A 20,798-nucleotide genomic window follows, 5' to 3' on the forward strand; every position below is an offset into this window, starting at 1 on the left:
ACTAGAACGTGAGAACGTAGAGCTGAATGTTGCTGCCTGACTTAATGTCTTCAGATGACCTTCACAGCACAGACAGTTCAGTTTATGAATGAACAGCGCATCGCAGGGCGCTCTCTCTCTCTCCTGTTAAAAGTCACTGTAGCTCACCCATTATTCTGATCGCTTTGTTTCTCTCCTTACAATCAATTTAAAGAGTAATCCAGACAGATCAAATGAAAATACATTAAAAGGAATAAAATGACAAATGATAAGGAGATATCCTGTCATTTGAAATAAATATAAACTGCAGACTGAAACTGTTCAAAAGATTTTAAAAGTGTCATAATCAACAGGAAGAGCTCGTCGCCATCCACAGAATGATACCAGAGATTTTTGTTAAAGTCAGATTACCAGCTGGAAACAGTGTTAACTTTTGTTATTAAAACCCAACTGAAGTTACTGTGACCCACCCAAAATTAAAACCCTGACACTGTGCTGCCATCATCCATCCATCCATCATCCATCCATCATCCATCCATCACCCATCCATCCATCCATCACCCATCCATCCATCATCCATCATCCATCATCCACCATCCATCCATCATCCATCCATCATCCATCCATCATCCATCATCCATCATCCATCCATCATCATCCATCCATCATCCATCCATCCATCATCCATCATCCATCCATCATCATCCATCCATCATCCATCCATCATCCATCCATCCATCATCCATCCATCATCCATCCATCCATCATCCATCCATCATCCATCCATCCATCCATCATCCATCCATCATCCATCCATCCATCCATCATCCATCCATCATCCATCCATCCATCCATCATCCATCCATCCATCATCCATCCATCATCCATCCATCCATCCATCATCCATCCATCCATCCATCATCCATCCATCATCCATCCATCCATCCATCCATCCATCCATCCATCCATCCATCCATCATCCATCCATCCATCATCCATCCATCATCCATCCATCATCCATCATCCATCCATCCATCCATCATCCATCCATCATCCATCCATCCATCATCCATCCATCCATCCATCCATCCATCCATCCATCCATCCATCCATCATCCATCCATCCATCCATCATCCATCCATCCATCTTCATTAATCAGTTCACTCTTGTCCAGCCATGTGGAGTATCTACAGTCAGCCATGTTGGATCAAAGTCAGACTGATGGCGGTGACCCGTCTGCAGGTTTTTACTGCGTGCTTCGGTTGGAGGGCTGAACAGGTGTGTTTGGGTCGAGTTGTGGCGACGTTAACAGCGGCAGGAGATTGACGAGCGCTGTGGTCGGGGCTGAGAGAGATGCTCTCATTTTGGCTAACACTGGCCGCAGAGCTACCTGTGTTTCCCGCCTCGCCACGTACGGTTGGTTTGGAAAAACGCCAATATTTTTGCTTGGCGGGTGAACAGCTGGGGAACCTCCATCGTCCATTTATAGTTTTTGTTTGTTGTTGTTTTTTACAGTAGCGGTGAGAAACTCTCTCTCCTCCGCTCTCTGAGTGTGGGTGGGTGAGTCTGTACCGGTTCATGGGTGAGAGAGGAGCGAGGGGGGAGAGAGGAGCGAGGGGTGAGAGAGGAGCGAGGGGGGAGAGAGGAGCGAGGGGGGGGAGAGGAGCGAGGGGGGAGAGAGGAGCGAGGGGTGAGAGAGGAGCGAGGGGTTAGAGAGGAGCGAGGGGGGAGAGAGGAGCGAGGGGGGAGAGAGGAGCGAGGGGTGAGAGAGGAGCGACGGGGGAGAGAGGAGCGAGGGGGGAGACCCGCCCGTCACAGAGGAGACGAGAAATGCATTGAAATGAATGTAATGAAACGACAGCAACACATTAGAAAAAGAAAAAAAAAGAACAGCTGTTATAGGCCCTTTTGATTAAAATATAAATTAAATAATGGAATAAAAAAAATCAACAACTTAAATTTCTGGGTCGGGGTCCTGATGGCAGGGCGGGGCGTCTGTTGGGGGGGCGGGGCGCCCTGCCAAATACACTACAGGGGAAACACTGATGTCAGCTATAAGAGCTGGAAAAGATTGAAAATGCTCGAACTTGAAAAGCTTGAACTTGCCTTTGGAAAAGGCAGAAAAACGCTTAAACTGTGATTTTAGTCAACGTTTCTAAATCTGATTTTAGGACATCAGAGCAGAAAAAGTCTCGTGGACACACTGTGATTTCTGGCGCCCCCTGAGGGGGACCTGGACCCCAGGTTGGCAACCTAGAAACAGATGTGTCAGCCTCTGCAGAACCACAATATTTCATTTAAAATGAGGTTTTGACACATTTGACCTTTAACAAACATCGTGCATCCTGTGATTTATAAACTGTAGTAGATCAGACTGTGAGTTAAAATAAAATCAGGTTCCATCTTTTCTTTGTTGTTGGAACTTTACTGACTCTGTGTGTGTGTGTTTGTGCGTCTCACCTGAAGCCGAACTTGTCCATGGACACTGACAGGTGTCTCGGCTGACTGAAGCACTTGTAGATGTTGCGGTCGTCCATGGGGATCAGGTCGACGTCGCTGAAGACGAAGCAGTCGTAGTCGTACTCCTTCAGAGCCTCCATGTAGCCGACGTTCAGCAGCTTCGCCCGGTTAAAGATCTCAGCCCCGTCCTGATCGACACACACACACACACACACAGTTACACACTCATTCATCATTGATATGCTCCAGGTTTAAATGTGACATCATGAATGTGATGTAATCAGTTAAAGTGACTGTTTACATGAAAACGCTTCACCTGTTTTCAGATGTTGCTGACATGCTGTGCAGCTCTAGTGGTTGTTAATAATGAGAACAAGAAAAAGAAGTAGAAAAATAAAAGGTGGATTTAGTTTAAGGAGAGTCCCTGAACGCCTCACAGCACATTGACAGGGTTCATCTGAGTGTCTCCTACTGGTTGATAAAAAGATGTTTGATATGAAGCAGAGGCCTTCCTCCTCCTCCTCCTCCTCCTCAGGTGTTCCTAACAGGTATCTGGCAGCCCGCAGCAGTAAACACACCACATGTTACTAGGCAACCACCACCTGTGATGAGCTCTCAGGTGTGAGGTGTTGTTTACTGGCTGCAGGGCTGAAACAGAGCAGCTGCCTCGACATGTTCACACAAAACACACACACGCGCGCGCACACACACACACACACACACACACACACACACACACACACACACACACACACACACACTCGTTCATCCTGCAGCTGATAAACTGAGAGAGAGAGAGAGAGAGAGAGAGAGGAGAGAGACAAGAGAGAAGAGAGAGAAAGAGAGAGAGAGAGAGAGAGAAAGAGACAAGAGAGAAAAAGGAGAGAGAGAGAAAGAGACAAGAGAGAAAAAGGAGAGAGAGAGAGAGAGAGAGAGAGGGAGACAAGAGAGAAAAAGGAGAGAGAGAGAGAGAGAGAGAGAGAGAGAGAGAGAGAGAGAGAGAGAGAAAAGAGAGGAGGGAGAGGAGGGAGAGAGAGAGAGAGAGAGAGAGAGAGAGAGAGAGAGAGAGAGGGAGAGAGAGAGAGAGAATATGGACAGACGTGTCGACTTGATATAAAAACTTTTTATGATCATGAATCATGTTACTTTTCTTCTGTGGTTTGTGATTTTTAACTCCAAATCTGATTCATGTATTTTTAAATACTTCCTGCTGATTGATGGTAACAGTGAGGGAGGAGAGAGGAGCTGCAGAGAGGAGGGAGGGAGGAGGAGGAGGAGCTGCAGAGAGGAGGGAGGGAGGAGGAGGAGGAGGAGGAGGAGCTGCAGAGAGGAGGGAGGGAGGAGGAGGAGGAGCTGCAGAGAGGAGGGAGGAGGAGGAGGAGCGAGTGAGTGAAGTACTGACTGATATAAAAACTTTATTGATGATGAATCCTGATGTTACTGTACAGTTCTGTGGTTTAAACACTACAGATTAAAATATCTGTCTCTGTAAAGACCAAACTGACAGACGCTCGTCTCCATGAAACGTTTGTCTCTGTCATGATGAAGAGTCCAGACTGTCTGTCCTCTTCATGTCCTCAGTGTGTCTGTGTGCAGTTTACTGTCTGCTGTGATCTAAAACATCCTCACTGATGGAAATGATCCTGCTGCTTTAATACAAAAACACTGTTTCATCATTAAACACACTGAGCTGAATAAAGGAGAGGACTTTTCTCTTCAGAGGACCAGATTTTATTCAAGAAATAAACTATTAACAATAATAATGCTAAAGAAATAAATAAATGCATATAAATAGTGACCTTTTCCTAAAAAACAGCAGGTTCTGTGGTGTTTGACTTTTAAATCTGTAGCCTGCAGTGAACCATAGAAACTTCAACTGACGTTTTTATTGAAGTTTTTAGTGTGTTTTGGTCTCAATGTGGCGGCACGGTGGTGCAGTGGTCAGCCGCCTCACAGCGTTCAAATCCCCCGGCTGGCTGGATCAGGGCCTTTCTGTGTGGAGTTTACATGTTCTCCTTGTGTCTGTGTGGGTTGGTCGTCTGTCTCTGTGTGTCAGTCCTGTGATGAACTGGTGACTTGTCCAGGGTGAACCCCGCCTCTCACCCAATGTCAGCTGAGATAGACTCCACCCCCCGCGACCCTTCAGTAATAAGTGGTTACAGAAAATGGATGAATGGTCTCAATGTTAATTTGAGCAGGTCAGTATGTTCATCTACGCCTGGTGGACTGATGGGTTTGTCGTTATTATTTGAGCATATTTTTTATGCTAAAAGTCCTTTGAGGGTTTCTGGACAATGTTTATTATTGTTTTTGGTTAATTTATTTTATTTAATAAAGTTAAATCTGAATTACATTTTAAACACTTGAAAAATATCAATTTAAGGTATATTTTGAGCAAATAAAAAATGTGTGATTAATTTGCAATTAAATATTTTAATGGAATGACAGCACTACTATTAACAGACATACATTATTACACAACTATATATTTACTAAATCAGTAATTTGTATGCACACATTTCTCAATACAGACACAAATTTATATCCTAAAGCAATTTAAAAGATTAAGAACCATTAAAAACCATTCCTTCAAAGTGAATCCAAGTTTATAATCTGCAATATTTTCTTTAATATCAGCGTATAGACTGATATAAATAATGATTGTGACAGCCTGTCAGTGTGCTGCTGTCTGTACCTGCAGCTCTCCGTCTGTGTTCACCTGGTTTTCTCTCCTTATTCTGCTGCTGCTCGCAACACAAAACCAGTTTACAAACAGCTCAGACAAATTCTACGGATTACACCTTTAATTCATATTCAATAAGTAGTATACAGTGTAATCAAATTTGATTTGTTATTGTAAGTAAAGATAAAGGTTTACAGAGCGATAACAGGTGATAACAGGTGATAACAGGTGATAACAGGTGATATACAGGCTGTTTAACAAAGATAAGAGCGGGAGGCGTGTCCTGACATTTTAGCTCACTCTTTACTGTGTTTGACAACCACTGCTGTTTATATAATATGATTTTATTATATTTTAAATATTAAATATGATTCTTTCAGATGTTGAGCAGCTTGAATCTTTTTTCACTCTTGACAGTTTAAATGATGGAGGTCATAAGAGTGTCACAAACCCTATTTCACTGCCTGTGAAGCACTATGTCAACTAACCATGACAGACAGACACAGACAGACTGGAGGTCAGTGTCCAGTGTCACAGAGACTCATCATCACTGTAGGATAAAGGATCACCTGGTTGCCCATGGCGACAGAAACACCTCGTCATGCTGTAAATTCAGCCAATCACAGGTCTGATCAGCAGGTGGTTAAAGAAACAGTCAGACTCATGGTTTGCACGTCTCCGCAGCACCTCATTATTATACTGTCTGTCACATGTGTTCATGTATATAAAAATACTCTAAAAATACTAATATTTCCATTACTTGTGCAGCCATAATAAACACAGGTCAGAGTTTTATGTGACCCTGGACAGACGTGTTTTTATCTGGACAGATGTTTGTCAGTGACTGAAGCTTCTGTCCGAGGAGGAAAAGAAAAACTTTTTGATTTATGGAGTGAAAAAACACAGAAGTTAAAACTCACACACAGAAGTTAGTGAAGATTCACTGAGAGACGTTTAAAATGTCTGTCTTCTGCAGAAACAGAAAGAAGAAAAGTAGAGACAGACAGAAAAAAGAAAAGAAGAAGTAGAAGAAGGCCGTATTACCAGTGCCAGCTGCTATTGGCCGAGACCAAGCAAGGGGCGGGTCTCAGCATCTCCAGCGACCACAGCCATTGGTCAGAAATGCCTGACATGCAGAGGGAGGGGGAGGAGGAGGTGTGAGTGAGGAGGAAACTGAAATAAAGGAGGAGGTGGAGGAGGAGGAAGGACACACAGACAAGAGAGAAGAAGAAGAACAACTGTGAGTCAGAGTCACAAACAAACAAACAAACAAACAAACCACAGAAGAAGAAGAAGAAGAGCTGATATTACAGTCTCACAGCAGAATTCAGCTCAGTGTGTTATAAAGAAATCACACAACAACATGCAGTTACACACACACACACACACACACACACACACTTATTGAACTATTGATTATTGATCTCTGATCATCTCTTCAGCTTCATTCTGACTCTGCAGACAAACAAATAGCAGCTGGAAAGACATGAAACATGATACATGACACAGGTCACATGACACAAGTCACATGACACAGGTCACATGACACAGGTCACATTACTGACAAACAACAGATCCCCGTTTAAATACCAGACGTGGGAAGTAATCAAGTACAAATACTCTGTCGGCATATTTAAGTAGAGTAAAACACAATGAAAACAAAAATGATTTAAAAGATGAAACAAGACAGAAACAACATAAAAACTATAACAAGACTGAAATGATGTAAAATCTGTCAGACTGTGAGACAGACGGAGAAAAGGTTCAGTTCAGTTTCAGCTTTGGACAGAAACAGTCAGTAGTAATGTCCTTCAGAAACTTTTTCACTTTTGCTGGAGAAAACAAGTTGAATCAGTATTTACTTCTTTACTTTACTTCTACTGCAGTAAAGACTGAGAGGACTGTGGACACGTCTGTCCATCATGTTATAGTCTGAACTCTACTTCTGGTTGATGAAGAAGGACAAGTGCTCAACCCACTGCTGGAGAGCAACAACCAGCAAACCTTCAGCAAACCTTCAGCAAACCTTCAGCAAACAACCAGCAAACATTCAGGTAACATTCAGCAAACCTTCAGCAAACCTTCAGGTAACATTCAGCAAACATTCAGCAAACATTCAGCAAACATTCAGCAAACATTCAGGTAACATTCAGCAAACCTTCAGCAAACATTCAGGTAACATTCAGGTAACATTCAGCAAACCTTCAGGTAACATTCAGGTAACATTCAGCAAACATTCAGGTAACATTCAGCAAACCTTCAGCAAACATTCAGCTAAAATTCAGCAAACCTTCAGCAAACCTTCAGGTAACACTCTTCAGAACCACCACAGTTATTGAGCCAATATCTGACCCACTCAGTCATGAATGTGCAATAAAACCTGAGCCCTGAGCACACACTTCCTGGTGGCTGGCGCGCACACACACACACACACACACACACACACACACACACACACACACACACAGGACAGGTATGTTTTGTGCAGATCGTTTACGTTCATTCTAACATGTGGCAGCTTGTCTGTCTGTGGTTCAAACACGGCTGGTGTGTTTATCAGAGATTCAGACTGACAGCAGCTCCTCACTTTAACAAACTCACTGATTAAAATATGAAGGATTAGCAGCTAACAGCTAACAGCTAACAGCACACGTGTGACACATTAACATGTGGTTAGTTCGGTCTGTGTCAAGCTACTGCAGATAAAAGGACACATGTTTCTCATTAAAACTCTTCAGCAGGATGAATGGAGAGCTTTTAATTTGAAACATCAGCAGGAAGTGTTACTGACAGTTAGCGTAGCATAGCAGCCTCCTGAACCACACATTAAGTCAGAGCTACATGACTGTCCACACCGAGCTGACATGAACACGTGAAATAAAATCACACAGAACTTTTTAAGTATACAGATAACATCACAAAATCAGCTGATAAAGGCTTTAAAATAACATTTCAGTATCGGCCTAAAAGACTGATATTTCTGCTGATATGACAGACCGATGAGATGACACGTTAAAAATGCTCATGTGACACAAGTATGTCTGCAGCGTGGAGATTTTTTTAAGTGTCTAAACAAATGTCAAAGCTGCTGTTTGCAATGATTGGTTCGTACCAGTCATGTGAGGAGGAGCCAATCACATTCCTTAAACACTACAAATTTAATTGATCCTTCTTCAGAGACGTCATCATGATCATTAGGAGCAATTAATGAAGAACAAAGAGAAAAAAGTCAGTGGTCATTTTCTTATTTATCCCAGTGAATCTGTACGTTTTAAAAAGGACTGGACTTTAACTTGAAAAGCATATTTTATTTTGAAAAGCACTGTACTTGATTTTGTGTCTGTGTGTGTCTGTTGTGTAATCACTTCACATTAAACACATGTTGACTTTGTGTTCATCTGTTTAACAAACAGGATTTAAACCAACACACTGACTGAGTTCAAACAATAAATCATTTACACACGCACACACGCACACACACACACACACACACACACACACACACACCATGGTTAATGTGGAGCCCTGGTTTATCTTTAACAATTAGTCTAAGTTTATTGATAAATCAGTTGATCAACAGAAAATCGGTCAATGTTCTGATAATTGATTGTTTCAACAGTAAAAGTAGTTCTTTTTTTTTTTTATGAAGACTTAGCTTAACCTAGCATTAAGAATGAAGCTAGCTTAGCTTAGCATAAAGACTGCTGCACTGCTGTGTTCCACCAGGTTTTCAGTGGCTAACTGCTAAAGGCTAACATAATGTAAAGACAGCTCGTAGACTACTGTCCTGTCATCTGTCATCAGAAACACAAACGTTGTGTTTTGTGTTTTTTAACCTGAATCTACTGCAGCAGAAATCACGTTAGTTCATTTGATGTGAACCTGACAGTCTGTCTGACACAATAAAGAAATCGTCCTGAAGCTCACAGACGTTCTGAGGCAAACAAAGATAACAACAGATTCATTTTATTCTTGTTTTCATTTTTCACAGTGGCACTGACTTGAGTATCAAGAGTCGTGGAAACGTGGTTTCAGGTTTCATGATGCCACAAATACAGAGAGAACAGAAAGGACGGGGTGGATGTCTTCCTGTTGGACATGATCCAACAGTCTTTCTGTTACACTTTAAACTCACAATAAGGAAACTAAAATATTTGCAGTGTTTCTACTGAATGATTGAAATGATGCAAACACAGAGGCAGAATAATGAGACCCTCTGAGCTCCAGTGTTTGAACTGGTTTCCAGTCTGACTAAAGAAATGAGCCTGAAGATAAGTACACAACACACAGCCAACACACAGCAAACACACAGCAAACACACAGCAAACACTCTGAAAACACTCTGAAAACACTCTGAAAACACACAGCAAACACTCTGAAAACACTCTGAAAACACTCCCTCTGTGAGTGTTTAAGGAGAAATAATGAGAATTTCACTGCAGGACGTTTGCTGGACTTTTTCAGGGACACACCCTGAACCCATCGATTACTGTCACATCATAAAGACCCATGTCACACTGCCGCCTCAACACACACACACACACACACACACACACACACACACACACACACACACACACACACACACACACACACACACACACACAGTCACAGTCACAGTCACACACATAGTGGCACACACTGACAGACACACACTCATTAGGGCTGGTTATGACCTCAGCACCTTTAAGGTATCATCAGAAACAAATCAAGCTCTTCTACTGTTGGTCACATGTTGTGTTTTGTGTTGGACTGTGAGATAATATTTTGTTTTGTGTTTTTACAGTGTACCATACAGGCTGCGTGCAGGTTACAACGATCACAGCAGCAGAAGAAGAACTAAAACAACTTCTTTAATAAAGAAGATTCAGTTCATTATCATTAACAAATAAACACAGCACTGTCCCTTTTCAAAATAAAGGTCTGATAACAGTTTAACAGTCAGTAAAATAAAATGCTGTCTTTGTTAGATTTAATTTTTGTTTTTTCCATGACGACCGTGCAGGGCCACATGAAACCTTCCGGTGGGCCACATCTGGCCCCCAGGCCACATTTTTCCCAGGTCAGACCTGAAGGAAAATGGTATCACACTTTTTTTAAACGACAGCAGCTCTAACACTCGATCACACTCAGATCTACTGACAGTAGAGATGAAAGTGTAGTAAAATCCACAGTGACTGAAATGATCACAGTTTTCATTCTTATCGTGGTTTTGTGAAAATGTTCTGAAGATGTTTCAAAAGCACCGAGACACTTACTGAAAATATTTCAGTGACTTTTATTTTGAAAACGTCTCATCATGTCTTTTGTTGTGAAGTTTTTTTATCGACACAAAACAAACGTGCGTCCGTGCTGCAGACTGTTAACTCTGGATTTACTGTCAGTTTTCAAAAGTCAATAATCAAACAACTTAAATGAATTAAAAAAACAGTAAAACTAATCATGTGGAATTTGATCATAAATCAACATTTTCATCCGTTTGAGAATTGAAGGTATGTCACTGTAGATAAACTGTGTGTATACAGATACACACTCAGTTATTAAAGATATCTCACAGGTGATCAACTGATTTTTATTAATCAAAGTATCATTAATAAACTGATATTTTACTGAAAATGCCACATAAATAAATAAATGAATAACAGCAGTTATTTAATTTGGTGGTTGTGCTGTTCAGCTTCTTTATTTTCAATATTATCTTTAAATGTGAAAAAAATCTGAATTATTATGCATATTGATCATGAAACAGATGAATCGATCAGAAACTGATGCAGCTGCAGGTGAATCTGATAAGTTGTGAAGCTTCAGCTGAGAGTCTGTTTCATTTAAATCTGCTGCTCTGGCCCCGCCCACTTTCCCTCCGCCTCTGTGGGACCTTACCACATTTTTTTTTTTTTATCATTTGTTTCCTCCCAGGATCATAATCCTCCTTATTTATCTCGATTTCTGACTAATCTGAAGACTTTTCGTCTCTCTTTCTGACCGTGCACGGCGTGTTTTAACCCCCCAGCCTCACCTGGACAACACAGCTGCACTAAACCAAACTCCCCTGAGAGAAAAACTCATGTTTCTCACAGAAAGTCAAAGGAAAACGTTGTGCATTTCATAAAATTTGCCGCATTTTTCTTTTAGGTGCAGGGAAGAACATAAATGTATGAAAGAAAACAGATGAATATTAGTTTGAGGCAGAAAATCTAAAAAAATATTCAGTGTAAAAATGCTGCTGCAGTGAACTTATCTGCCAGTTCTTCAAAAGTCACTGAAACTCCTCCCTATTGTTGGGGTCACATGGTTGTTTGAGTGACCAGTGAGATGCAGGGTGGTGTGATGACCTCACGGCGAGGTCACAGCGTACCTGGTTGATGACGTAGACGCCGTAGTCGAGCTGCTGCCTCTGCAGGATGGGGTGCAGGTAGTAGAGCCAGTACTTGAGATGTTCGTCTCGTTTACGGAACGGGATGATGATGGCGACCTTCTGCAGCGCCACGCAGTCTTTGGGTTTGAAGCGTCCGCCCACCTGCACGTTGGGGTTGTCCCTCTTCACCTGCTCCAGATTCACCGGAGTGTTAAACTCCACCCGCAGAGGACCCACTGAGGACACAGCAGACATCAAAATCAAACTCACCAACTACAGCTGGACGGACGAGGACCAAAGAAGGAAGGAAGGATTTTATTAGAGCTGCAACGATTATCTGTCAATTATTTAATCAATCACTTCACTGTTTATTGACATTTTAAAGATTTCAGCCTCTGTATGGTTTCTTTTTACAGTAAACTGAACTGATGTCCACATCTTCACGTTTTCAACTCAAGACTGTGACAAGATCAATTAATTCATTGATTGATCGAGAAAATAATTGACAGATGAATCAATAAATACTGCTGAAAAAAAACATGCTGTTGTCTCTTACTGGTCTGGTACTTTAAATCTTTTTTAGGTCGTGTTACATCGTTTGTTTTGTTTTTTTATGTAATTTTCATTTTGTTACATGTTTAAGATCATTTTCATCTTATTACATCTTTTTTCAAAAACATAATATTACTTTGTGAAAAAACTGTGTTCTTGCAGCGGCAGTCATTTTCACGTTGTCATTATTTGCGCTGTTTATTGGCGAAGGACGTTCTATTAACAGATAATGAAAATGAGACAGACGGGGACTCTGTCCACCCGAGGAGACACAGTGACCACCTGAGAGGAGATGGACTCTTCATTATTCAGCGTGCTCTGAGCTAAACTCAGAGTTTATATCGAGACGAGCTGAAGACAAACAGCAGGACAGAAAGTTTCCGTCCTTCAGCAGCGTTTCAGTGTGTAATCAGACAAATATGTTTGGTTTGTGTCCAAACTGCTCATTAACACGCAGACTGAGGCTGGTACTTTTCCATCCTGACAGAGGAAACTGTTCACGTCACATCTGGACTCTGTCTTCTCTGCTTTACATGGACGTCTCTGTAATGTGACGTGTTCACAGACATGTGAGCGTGTGTGGTGCGTTCAGGGTCGTCTCCGCTGCAGTTAGACCACACAGTAACTGGATGACTCTAAAGTCCAGCAGACTGATTATTTGACTGTTGGATGACGTGTCTGTTTGATCGCAAACACGAGAGACGAGTGCGTCCGTCGCTGTCCAACTGCTTCACAACTTTATATCATGATTCATTATTATTGATGTCAGAGGAGACAAACGTCCTCTCAGTCTTTACTGCAGTCGAAGTAAAAGTAGAAGTACTGATTCAACTGTAAAAGTTCAGGCTCTGAAATGTCCTCAAACTATAAAAGTAAAAAGCTGTCCTCTGAAGGACATTTCTTTTACATCTTTTCATCTTGTTACGTCTTTTTTTACCTCATTTTCATGTCACGTATTTTTATATCATTCTAGGGCTGAAGCTAATGATCATTTTCTAATCGATTAATCTGTCGATCATTTTCTTGATTTAAACAAATGTTTGCTCCATAAAATGTCAGAAAATGTTGATCAGAGTCCAAGACGACGTCCTCAAATGTCTTGTTTTGTCCACAACTCAAAGATATTCATTTTACTGTCACAGAGGAGGAAATTTAACAGTCGATTCATTGATTAATCGTTGCAGCTGCAGACATGAGCAGAGAGCAAAAATGAATATCAATGTCCCTGAAGTTACCAGTTCGACACACAAACAAAGAATTTCATAATAAATAAATAAATAAATAAATAAGTGGTGAGTTTTCTGATTTGTTTATAATCTGATCTCATGTGTTTATGATGTAAATATGACTGAAGTCATGTGTTTCCTTAAAACAATAAACAATCTGAAATAACTTCACGCTGGATGGACATTTTCTCCGTCCTGGAGAGATGAGGGTGGACGTGTCCAGAGGACAGAGAGTCACCGAGCCGACAGCAGACCGCTCTGAGGGGGGCGGGGTCACAGCTGAGGAAACATGGATCCATTAGACTGATAATAAACATCCTGATCTCAGGTCAGATCAGGCCACTGAACCACAGGAACCATCATCATCATCATCATCATCACAGCTCAGACTCTTTCTCATCTAAAAGCTTCAGCTTTGGGCGCCCCTATAGCTCAGTCGGTAGGGCGTGCGCACCATATACTGAGGCTGTTAGTCCTCTGCAGCGGCCGCCGGTTCGAATCCAGCCTGCGGCCCATTTGCTGCATGTCATCCCCTGTCTCTTCACCCCCCTTTCCTGTCATACCTTCAGCTGTCACTATCATTAAAGGCAAAAAAATGCCCAAAAAAATAAATTTAAAAAAAAAATAAAAGCTTCAGCTTCTTTTGCTTGTAAATCTGTTAAAAGTGTTTCTGGAGATATTCTTGGTTGAATTATAAAGGCAGACGTTCTCATCGTTCCTCGTGTTTAAAGGCGTCTCAGAAAGTTTTCAGTTTTGTTAATCAGCTCAGAGAAACTTTATGGTTTTGAGACATTTGTGTATTTTGGTCTGATTATTTTGTGTTGATCGCAGGGCTGAATGATTTTTTTTAAAGATATCTAATAGTGATTATTTTGACAGATACTGCTGTAAACTATCCGTCTGCAGCTGCTCACACATCATCTCCAAAACTGAAGAACGTGGACGCTGGGGCCGCACGATATTGGAAAAAACTGACATTGTGATTTTTTTTAACCTTGCGATATATATTGCGATATGAAAAAAAACAGGAATTTTTCACCAGATGACTTGAACAGCACTTTATGTTACTGCTGCCATCTTGTGGACGATTAACCTGCACTGATCTTGCGACTCACTCCAGATGGAGGGGCGTGGTCTGCTTTGGCAAACTGATTAAGAACGATTGTGATTGGTGGATCGCTGCGCGCAGTGTGTGTCAGGTACCCTTAAATTAGATGAGAACAGGTTTAGTTCATTTTCCTCCTACATCACATGACTATTGTGAAGACGATGACGATGCTCAAACGATATATTGTGCAGCTCTCGTGGACGCACACGTTTACATCGATCATAAAGTTTCTGGATCAATTCATAATCTCCTAAGTGTGCAGAATATAAAGTGTAGGTCAGGACATCTCTGCAGTGTGACAATATTTTATTTTAAATGATATTTTAACACATATTGCCTTTTAAAGTGTGTGATTTGTAGATTACGATGAGCAATAGAGCAATTTTTGATCAAATTTTATAACTGTATAACTGTTCTGCTTTTTTTCATTCTATTAATTATTTTCATATTATCTGTATGAGACCTGTGCTGAAAAATAGGACTCAAAATCAGTAATTATTTATATTGATTTGTTTGTTTTTAATGCCCTCTAAATAAAATAAATCAACCTGCACTGTCCACAACTGTCCTGTGAGACTGTGTCCACTCTGTCCACACTAGTATGTTAATAAAAACTCTGTGTGTGTGTGTGTGTGTGTGTGTGTGTGTGTGTGTGTGTGTGTGTGTGTGTGTGTGTGTGTGTGTGTCTATAACTGATCAGAAGGACGTTAGAATCAGAGACTCTCAGTATTTTCTCTCCTCCTCGCCTCACAACAAACATCTGTAAACTGTAAATGATGATTTCAGGATTTCACACCAACAACCTGCTGATCTCCAGTCCAACAAGCTCAGAGCTGAAAAAGTTTCAATCATACGGAGAGAAAAAGAACACATGTTGGTGACGTTTTAATAACCTGAAGGAACCACATCAAGAACTCGTGGACACAATAAACTGTCTGTTAGTCGTCTCAGAGGACACTGGTGGGACAGAAAACATTTATTTCATTTTATTTGGACACACATTTTAGTTTGAGTTTGGTTATTGATCAGGTTCATTTTGATCCTGATTATTGAGGATCTATGAGAGTTTCTACTTCAGTCAGACTCATCTGAGTTTGATCATTTTACTGTTTGTCTCTGTGTGTTTCTTTAACATCTCAAAGCAAAACTGACTCAATTATTTCGAGTTTTCCAGCACAAACATCAGTCATCTGTAGTTTGTCTGTAGTTTGTCTGCAGTTTGTCTGTAGTTTGTCTGCAGTTTGTCTGTAGTTGCTCACTGAGGACACTGTTGTGTGTCTCACATCTGTTTTTCTGCAGTCTGTCTCCCTACAGACTTGTAACGCTGTCAGCTGCTGCTGCCGTCTGCACACAGCTGATCTACAGTCAGAAAACTACAGGCTGAACAACCGCAGCAGCCAATCAGAGAGCAGGATGTCTGCAGCCCGCAGCGTTAACCCCTCGACACACTGAACACACAGCTGCTGCTGCTGCTGCTGAGAGGACGACACCAGGACATAAAACTGAGCTGCACTGAAGGGAACCATGAAGAAGAACAAAGAGGAGGAGGAGCTCCAACCGAGCCTCTGATTGGTTCACGTCTGATACCTCAGAACATTAAACCACACCGAACAGTTATCAGACAGACAGCAGTTAGCAGCAGCATGCTAACCTCTCTGTGATCAAAGCTGACATTAACGTGGGGAAATATCTGGTCCTCAGTCCAAACTGTGGTCCACTGTCTCACTGATGGACCATTTAAAGCTCTGGAGCAGGACCGGATGACCAAAAGGTTTTCAGTTTAATATGATAATAAAGAAAGAAAAGCAGGAAGCCTCCAGATTTAAGAAGCTGAAAACAACATTTTCTGCCGTTTTTGGATGAAAAATCATTTCAACAGTTTTTAACTTTATTGTTGAACTCTGTGTTTGACAGGATGAACCCAAGAAAAGTGACGTACTTTCCTTTAAACTAAACTTTAAAACTGCAGAACAAAGTGTCTTATTGAAAAATGTTTTACTGCTGTTTTCAGTCTATGAACTAAAGCTTTGAATCAGTGAGGCTCCACTCAGTTTTCAGTCTTCAGATGATCAACCAGAGAACCAATCAGAGTGCAGAATGTCTGGTTAACCCCTCCCCCCTCCTCCACAGGGGGAGGGGGTTAATTGTTCTCTAACATGTTCATGCTGAATATTAACCAATCAGAACTGTTGATGTAGAGCAGCGAGTCCAACGTTTCCACATGCTGCAGCTCATCAGCCTCTTTAATGTCTGTGACACGTATACGAGCCTTTATGACCTCATCATATATCACACGTCTACATAAACTCACACACACACACACACACACACACACACACACACACACACACAGCACGTCTGTGTGTCTCCACTGATTCAAACTGAATAGTTTCTCACATTAATCGAATTCTTCAGCCTCATTAACACAAGCAGACAGCAGAGCTCACAGGTATTAGTAATCAATTAATCAATAATCAATCTTCATGTTTGTTCCTACGGTGATCGGCATTAATCAGCTAAAAGAGGAAACACTGGAACAACACCAACACAACCTTAACTGAAGAGGAGACGGACCGAGAACCGACCGACCACCAAGAGTCCTGGAGAACAACCGACAGACCGACGGTCTTCGTTCGACGCGCTGAGATCTAAAACGAACCGACAGGAACTGATGCTTCTTGTTGAGCGTGTTCACAGTTTGTTTGTAATCAAAATAAACAAATACATTTTGTTGCTCTTTTGATCAGATGACATCATCATCAGTGGCCCCGAGACAAAGAAGAGTCTGAGACTCCTGACGTGACGTGTCTGTTTTCACTTTGGTGGACAATAAAGATCTTTTCTTTTCTTTTGTGTTTAAACGCTGTTCGGTTAAAAAGGTGTTAATAAAAATCAACTTGTCATGTTTCAGTGTTGAAGCTTCATCAATAAAGGATCAATAACCCTCTCAGAGTGTCTCACTCTCTCACCGTGTGATCAATCTGAACTCTGGTCACACAGAAACGTTTCCTGTTGTTGGTTCTATCTTTCTTCTGTTTCCTGCACTCAGCTGCTGGTTTCTGTATGAAAATCACTTTTCATTTGTTTAACAAAATGACAAACTGCAGCCGCAACACAGATGGAGTCACCTGACCTGACACGCTGTGACATCATCACACAGGTAAGCTAACAGGTGAGCTTTGATTTCAGTTTGTCACACACAAACTGTGAGTCCTCACACTTACCTAAAAAGTACTTTAACTAAAGTTGTCAGATTAATGATTTATTGGTTGATTGATTAATTGTTGCAGCTCTGGTGTTGTTTAAATGTTTTGGATCAATTATTGATTATTGATGAGCACAGAGGATTTCTCTACGAGCTCAGCTTTAACTCTTTGTTCACTTTGTTTAACGTGTCGCTTTAACTAGTTTAACTAGTGGACTGTCCCTTTAATGTTAATGTTTTTATTCACACAGACGTCTTTAACAGTTCTGACATCAGTGTTGTAGCGACGTGTCTCCACGTCTCACTGGGACATCAGACACAAGCTGTTCACCTGGTAACGTCTCACACCTGATATTAACACTCCGTTGTTGTTGTGAATACGAACAGACCAACAGACACAGACAGACAGACAGACCCTCCTGTGAACCACAGACAACAGAGGAGGACACTGTCTCAGGACACAAACTGTCCTCACCTGATAACATCTCACACCTGATCTGACTGCTCATGTTTCATCCTCTGTTATTGTTGTTGTGAATATGAACTTTAACCACTAAGACAGACAGACAGACAGGCAGACAGACAGACAGGCAGGCAGACAGGCAGGCAGGCAGACAGGCAGACAGACAGACAGGCAGACAGGCAGACAGACAGGCAGACAGGCAGGCAGACAGACAGGCAGGCAGGCAGACAGACAGGCAGACAGGCAGACAGACAGACAGACAGGCAGACAGACAGGCAGACAGGCAGGCAGACAGACAGACAGACAGGCAGGCAGACAGACAGACAGGCAGGCAGGCAGACAGACAGGCAGGCAGGCAGACAGACAGGCAGGCAGGTAGACAGGCAGACAGACAGGCAGGCAGACACACAGACAGACAGGCAGACAGACAGGCAGGCAGATAGACAGACAGGCAGGCAGACACACAGGCAGGTAGACAGGCAGACAGACAGATAAGCAGGCAGGCAGACAGACCGACAGACAGACAGACAGGCAGACAGACAGACAGACAGATAAACAGGCAGGCAGACAGACAGACAGGCAGACAGGCAGGCAGACAGACAGACAGACAGACAGACAGACAGACAGGCAGGCAGACAGACAGACAGACAGACAGACAGACAGGCAGACAGACAGGCAGGCAGGCAGACAAACAGACAGGCAGGCAGACAGACAGACAGACAGACAGGCAGGCAGGCAGGCAGGCAGACAGGTAGACAGGCAGGCAGACAGACAGACAGACAGACAGGCAGACAGACAGGCAGGCAGACAGACAGACAGGCAGGCAGGCAGACAGGTAGACAGGCAGGCAGACAGACAGGCAGGCAGACAGACTCTTCCATGTCCAGCCACACAAAGACACAGACAGAGACACAGTTTAACCTCCATGTCCAGCAGTCTTACCCAGCAGAGGGGACGTATCCGGGCACTTCTCCAGCTTCTTCAGCGGCTCTTCTGTCGTCTGGTTCTCCGCCTGGACCTCCGGGGATTTGGACTCCTGCTGTTTGAGCTCGACGGGGGTCTGGGCCTCCTTCTTCGGGTCTGTTCTGGAGGAGAACCTGGTGTTCCTGAGCTGGTTCGGTTGTGTAACATTATGATTGTGGGACTGCTGGTTCTGGACGAAGGCGAACCTGATGTCCAGAGAGCGGACGTAGAAGACGAAGGTGACGGAGATGTGGAGGAAACACAGCAGCACCACCAGCTTACAGGTCCGGTGGAGGAGGTTGAAGTTGACGGACGAGTCTCCTGCTGCCATCCTGACTGCTTCACGGACTGGAAACGATGTTTAAATCCAACTGGAAACCAGTTCGAACAGCCTGTTCTGTTTCCGGACTGATGGCCGTGAACTCACCGTTAGCTGCTGCATTCAGGCTCCATTTTCTCAACTCTGTTCACTTCAAAGTTTCACAGTTTAAAACCTTCAGACTCGGTCAAAATTAAGGGAAAAGTTCCCAAAAAGGGTCCGAATAATAAGCCAGAGAGTTTTCAACAGTTTGAACTTTGTCACAGTCAAATAGCATTTAGCTTCATTAGCTTTAAAGTGACGTTAACTATGAACACCAAAAGCTAACTGTTACCCAGAGTTAGCGGCTCAGGAACTCAGTGTCTCCGCCACCAGGTTACTTTAAAAAAACGTCTGTTTAAAGATGAGAAGTCTCCCCACAGCTCAACAAAATACTTTCAAAAATTATTACAAATCAACATTCAATTAATGTCAAGAGAAGCTGCTGTTTTCAAACAGAAACTCGACAAAGTGACGGAGAAACTCGACAAAGTTTGCGGTTCACACGGTCCCTGCTTCAGTCACCAATGCATTAAGCTGACGAAATCATCTGCTAAACTTCCGCTTTTCAAAATAAAATCTAAGGCTAGATTCACAAAAATATTTTAGTGACCGTAATAATTCCTCTTGACTCTTTGTGGACCACACTTTATTAAAGATCTGTCCTTTTCATACAAAGTAAAATATTTTATGTCTATGAAATCTGGTAAAATAGCTGCAGCATATGGCAGGCATGCCACTGAATTTTCTTAATATGATTTTTCATAATTTTTAGGAAGTACACATTGGCTCAAATAAAATAAAACGTTTTACATCATGATTTCTTACAGATTACTGCAAAATAATGAACCAGCAAACCCAAAATATGTTTGAAACTAATGAGAATATTGAGTTGAATAACCTGAACATGTATCTGTACTTCCCTCTACATCTTTTTTTAATTGTTGATTTAATCTAAAAATACAGTAAAACAAGACACACTTTGAATAATATGTAATACAGATAATTTAAAATGCGCGTTTGACTGGATAAAAAACTGTTTGGTGCTGATTTTATCTACATTTCCTGTTTATATTCCCTCACCTACAGTTCTGTATTCTTAATAGCTTCTGATTCCAGCCCCACTACAGGTCTAACGCTTTATTTTGAAGGCTTTCACACCACATTTCCGGGCTGTCACTGTGCATTTTGAAATATTTCGATTAAGGGGCGTGGCTGCTTTATGTGTCAATCTGTGACGACACTTTATCGCCCACTCTCTGTTTGATCAGTCATGATTCTGGTCACATCAGCTTCTCACACAAGTACTGATCAATACAGCTGATCGACGTTACTGATTAATGTTTGATTAGTCCTGATTCAGATCACATCGGCTTCTGATAAGTTTAATCCTGTTTTAATGCAATAATATAAATAAAATGTTGAATCTATGTTTTTATTTTTTA

General features: G+C 42.0%; 1 protein-coding gene across 1 annotated transcript in view; it reads right to left on the bottom strand.

The window, feature by feature from the left end:
- The window catches only part of b4galt1l (DP-Gal:betaGlcNAc beta 1,4- galactosyltransferase, polypeptide 1, like), a 24,518-nt gene extending 4,641 nt beyond the window's left edge, over positions 1-19,877 (bottom strand). Inside the window, exons 1-3 of the mRNA XM_084718508.1 lie at positions 18,975-19,877; positions 11,479-11,714; positions 2,441-2,628 (exon numbers count right to left, since the gene is read on the bottom strand). Of these exons, the coding sequence (XP_084574634.1) occupies positions 2,441-2,628; positions 11,479-11,714; positions 18,975-19,326 (776 nt within the window). The 5' untranslated portion in view covers positions 19,327-19,877. The remainder of the gene's footprint in view (positions 1-2,440; positions 2,629-11,478; positions 11,715-18,974) is intronic.
- Between the last annotated feature and the right edge of the window lie 921 nt (positions 19,878-20,798).

The sequence above is a fragment of the Lutjanus erythropterus genome, chromosome 5 (genome assembly GCF_056507025.1).
Source record: "Lutjanus erythropterus isolate fLutEry1 chromosome 5, fLutEry1.hap2, whole genome shotgun sequence".
NCBI lineage: Eukaryota > Metazoa > Chordata > Actinopteri > Lutjaniformes > Lutjanidae > Lutjanus > Lutjanus erythropterus.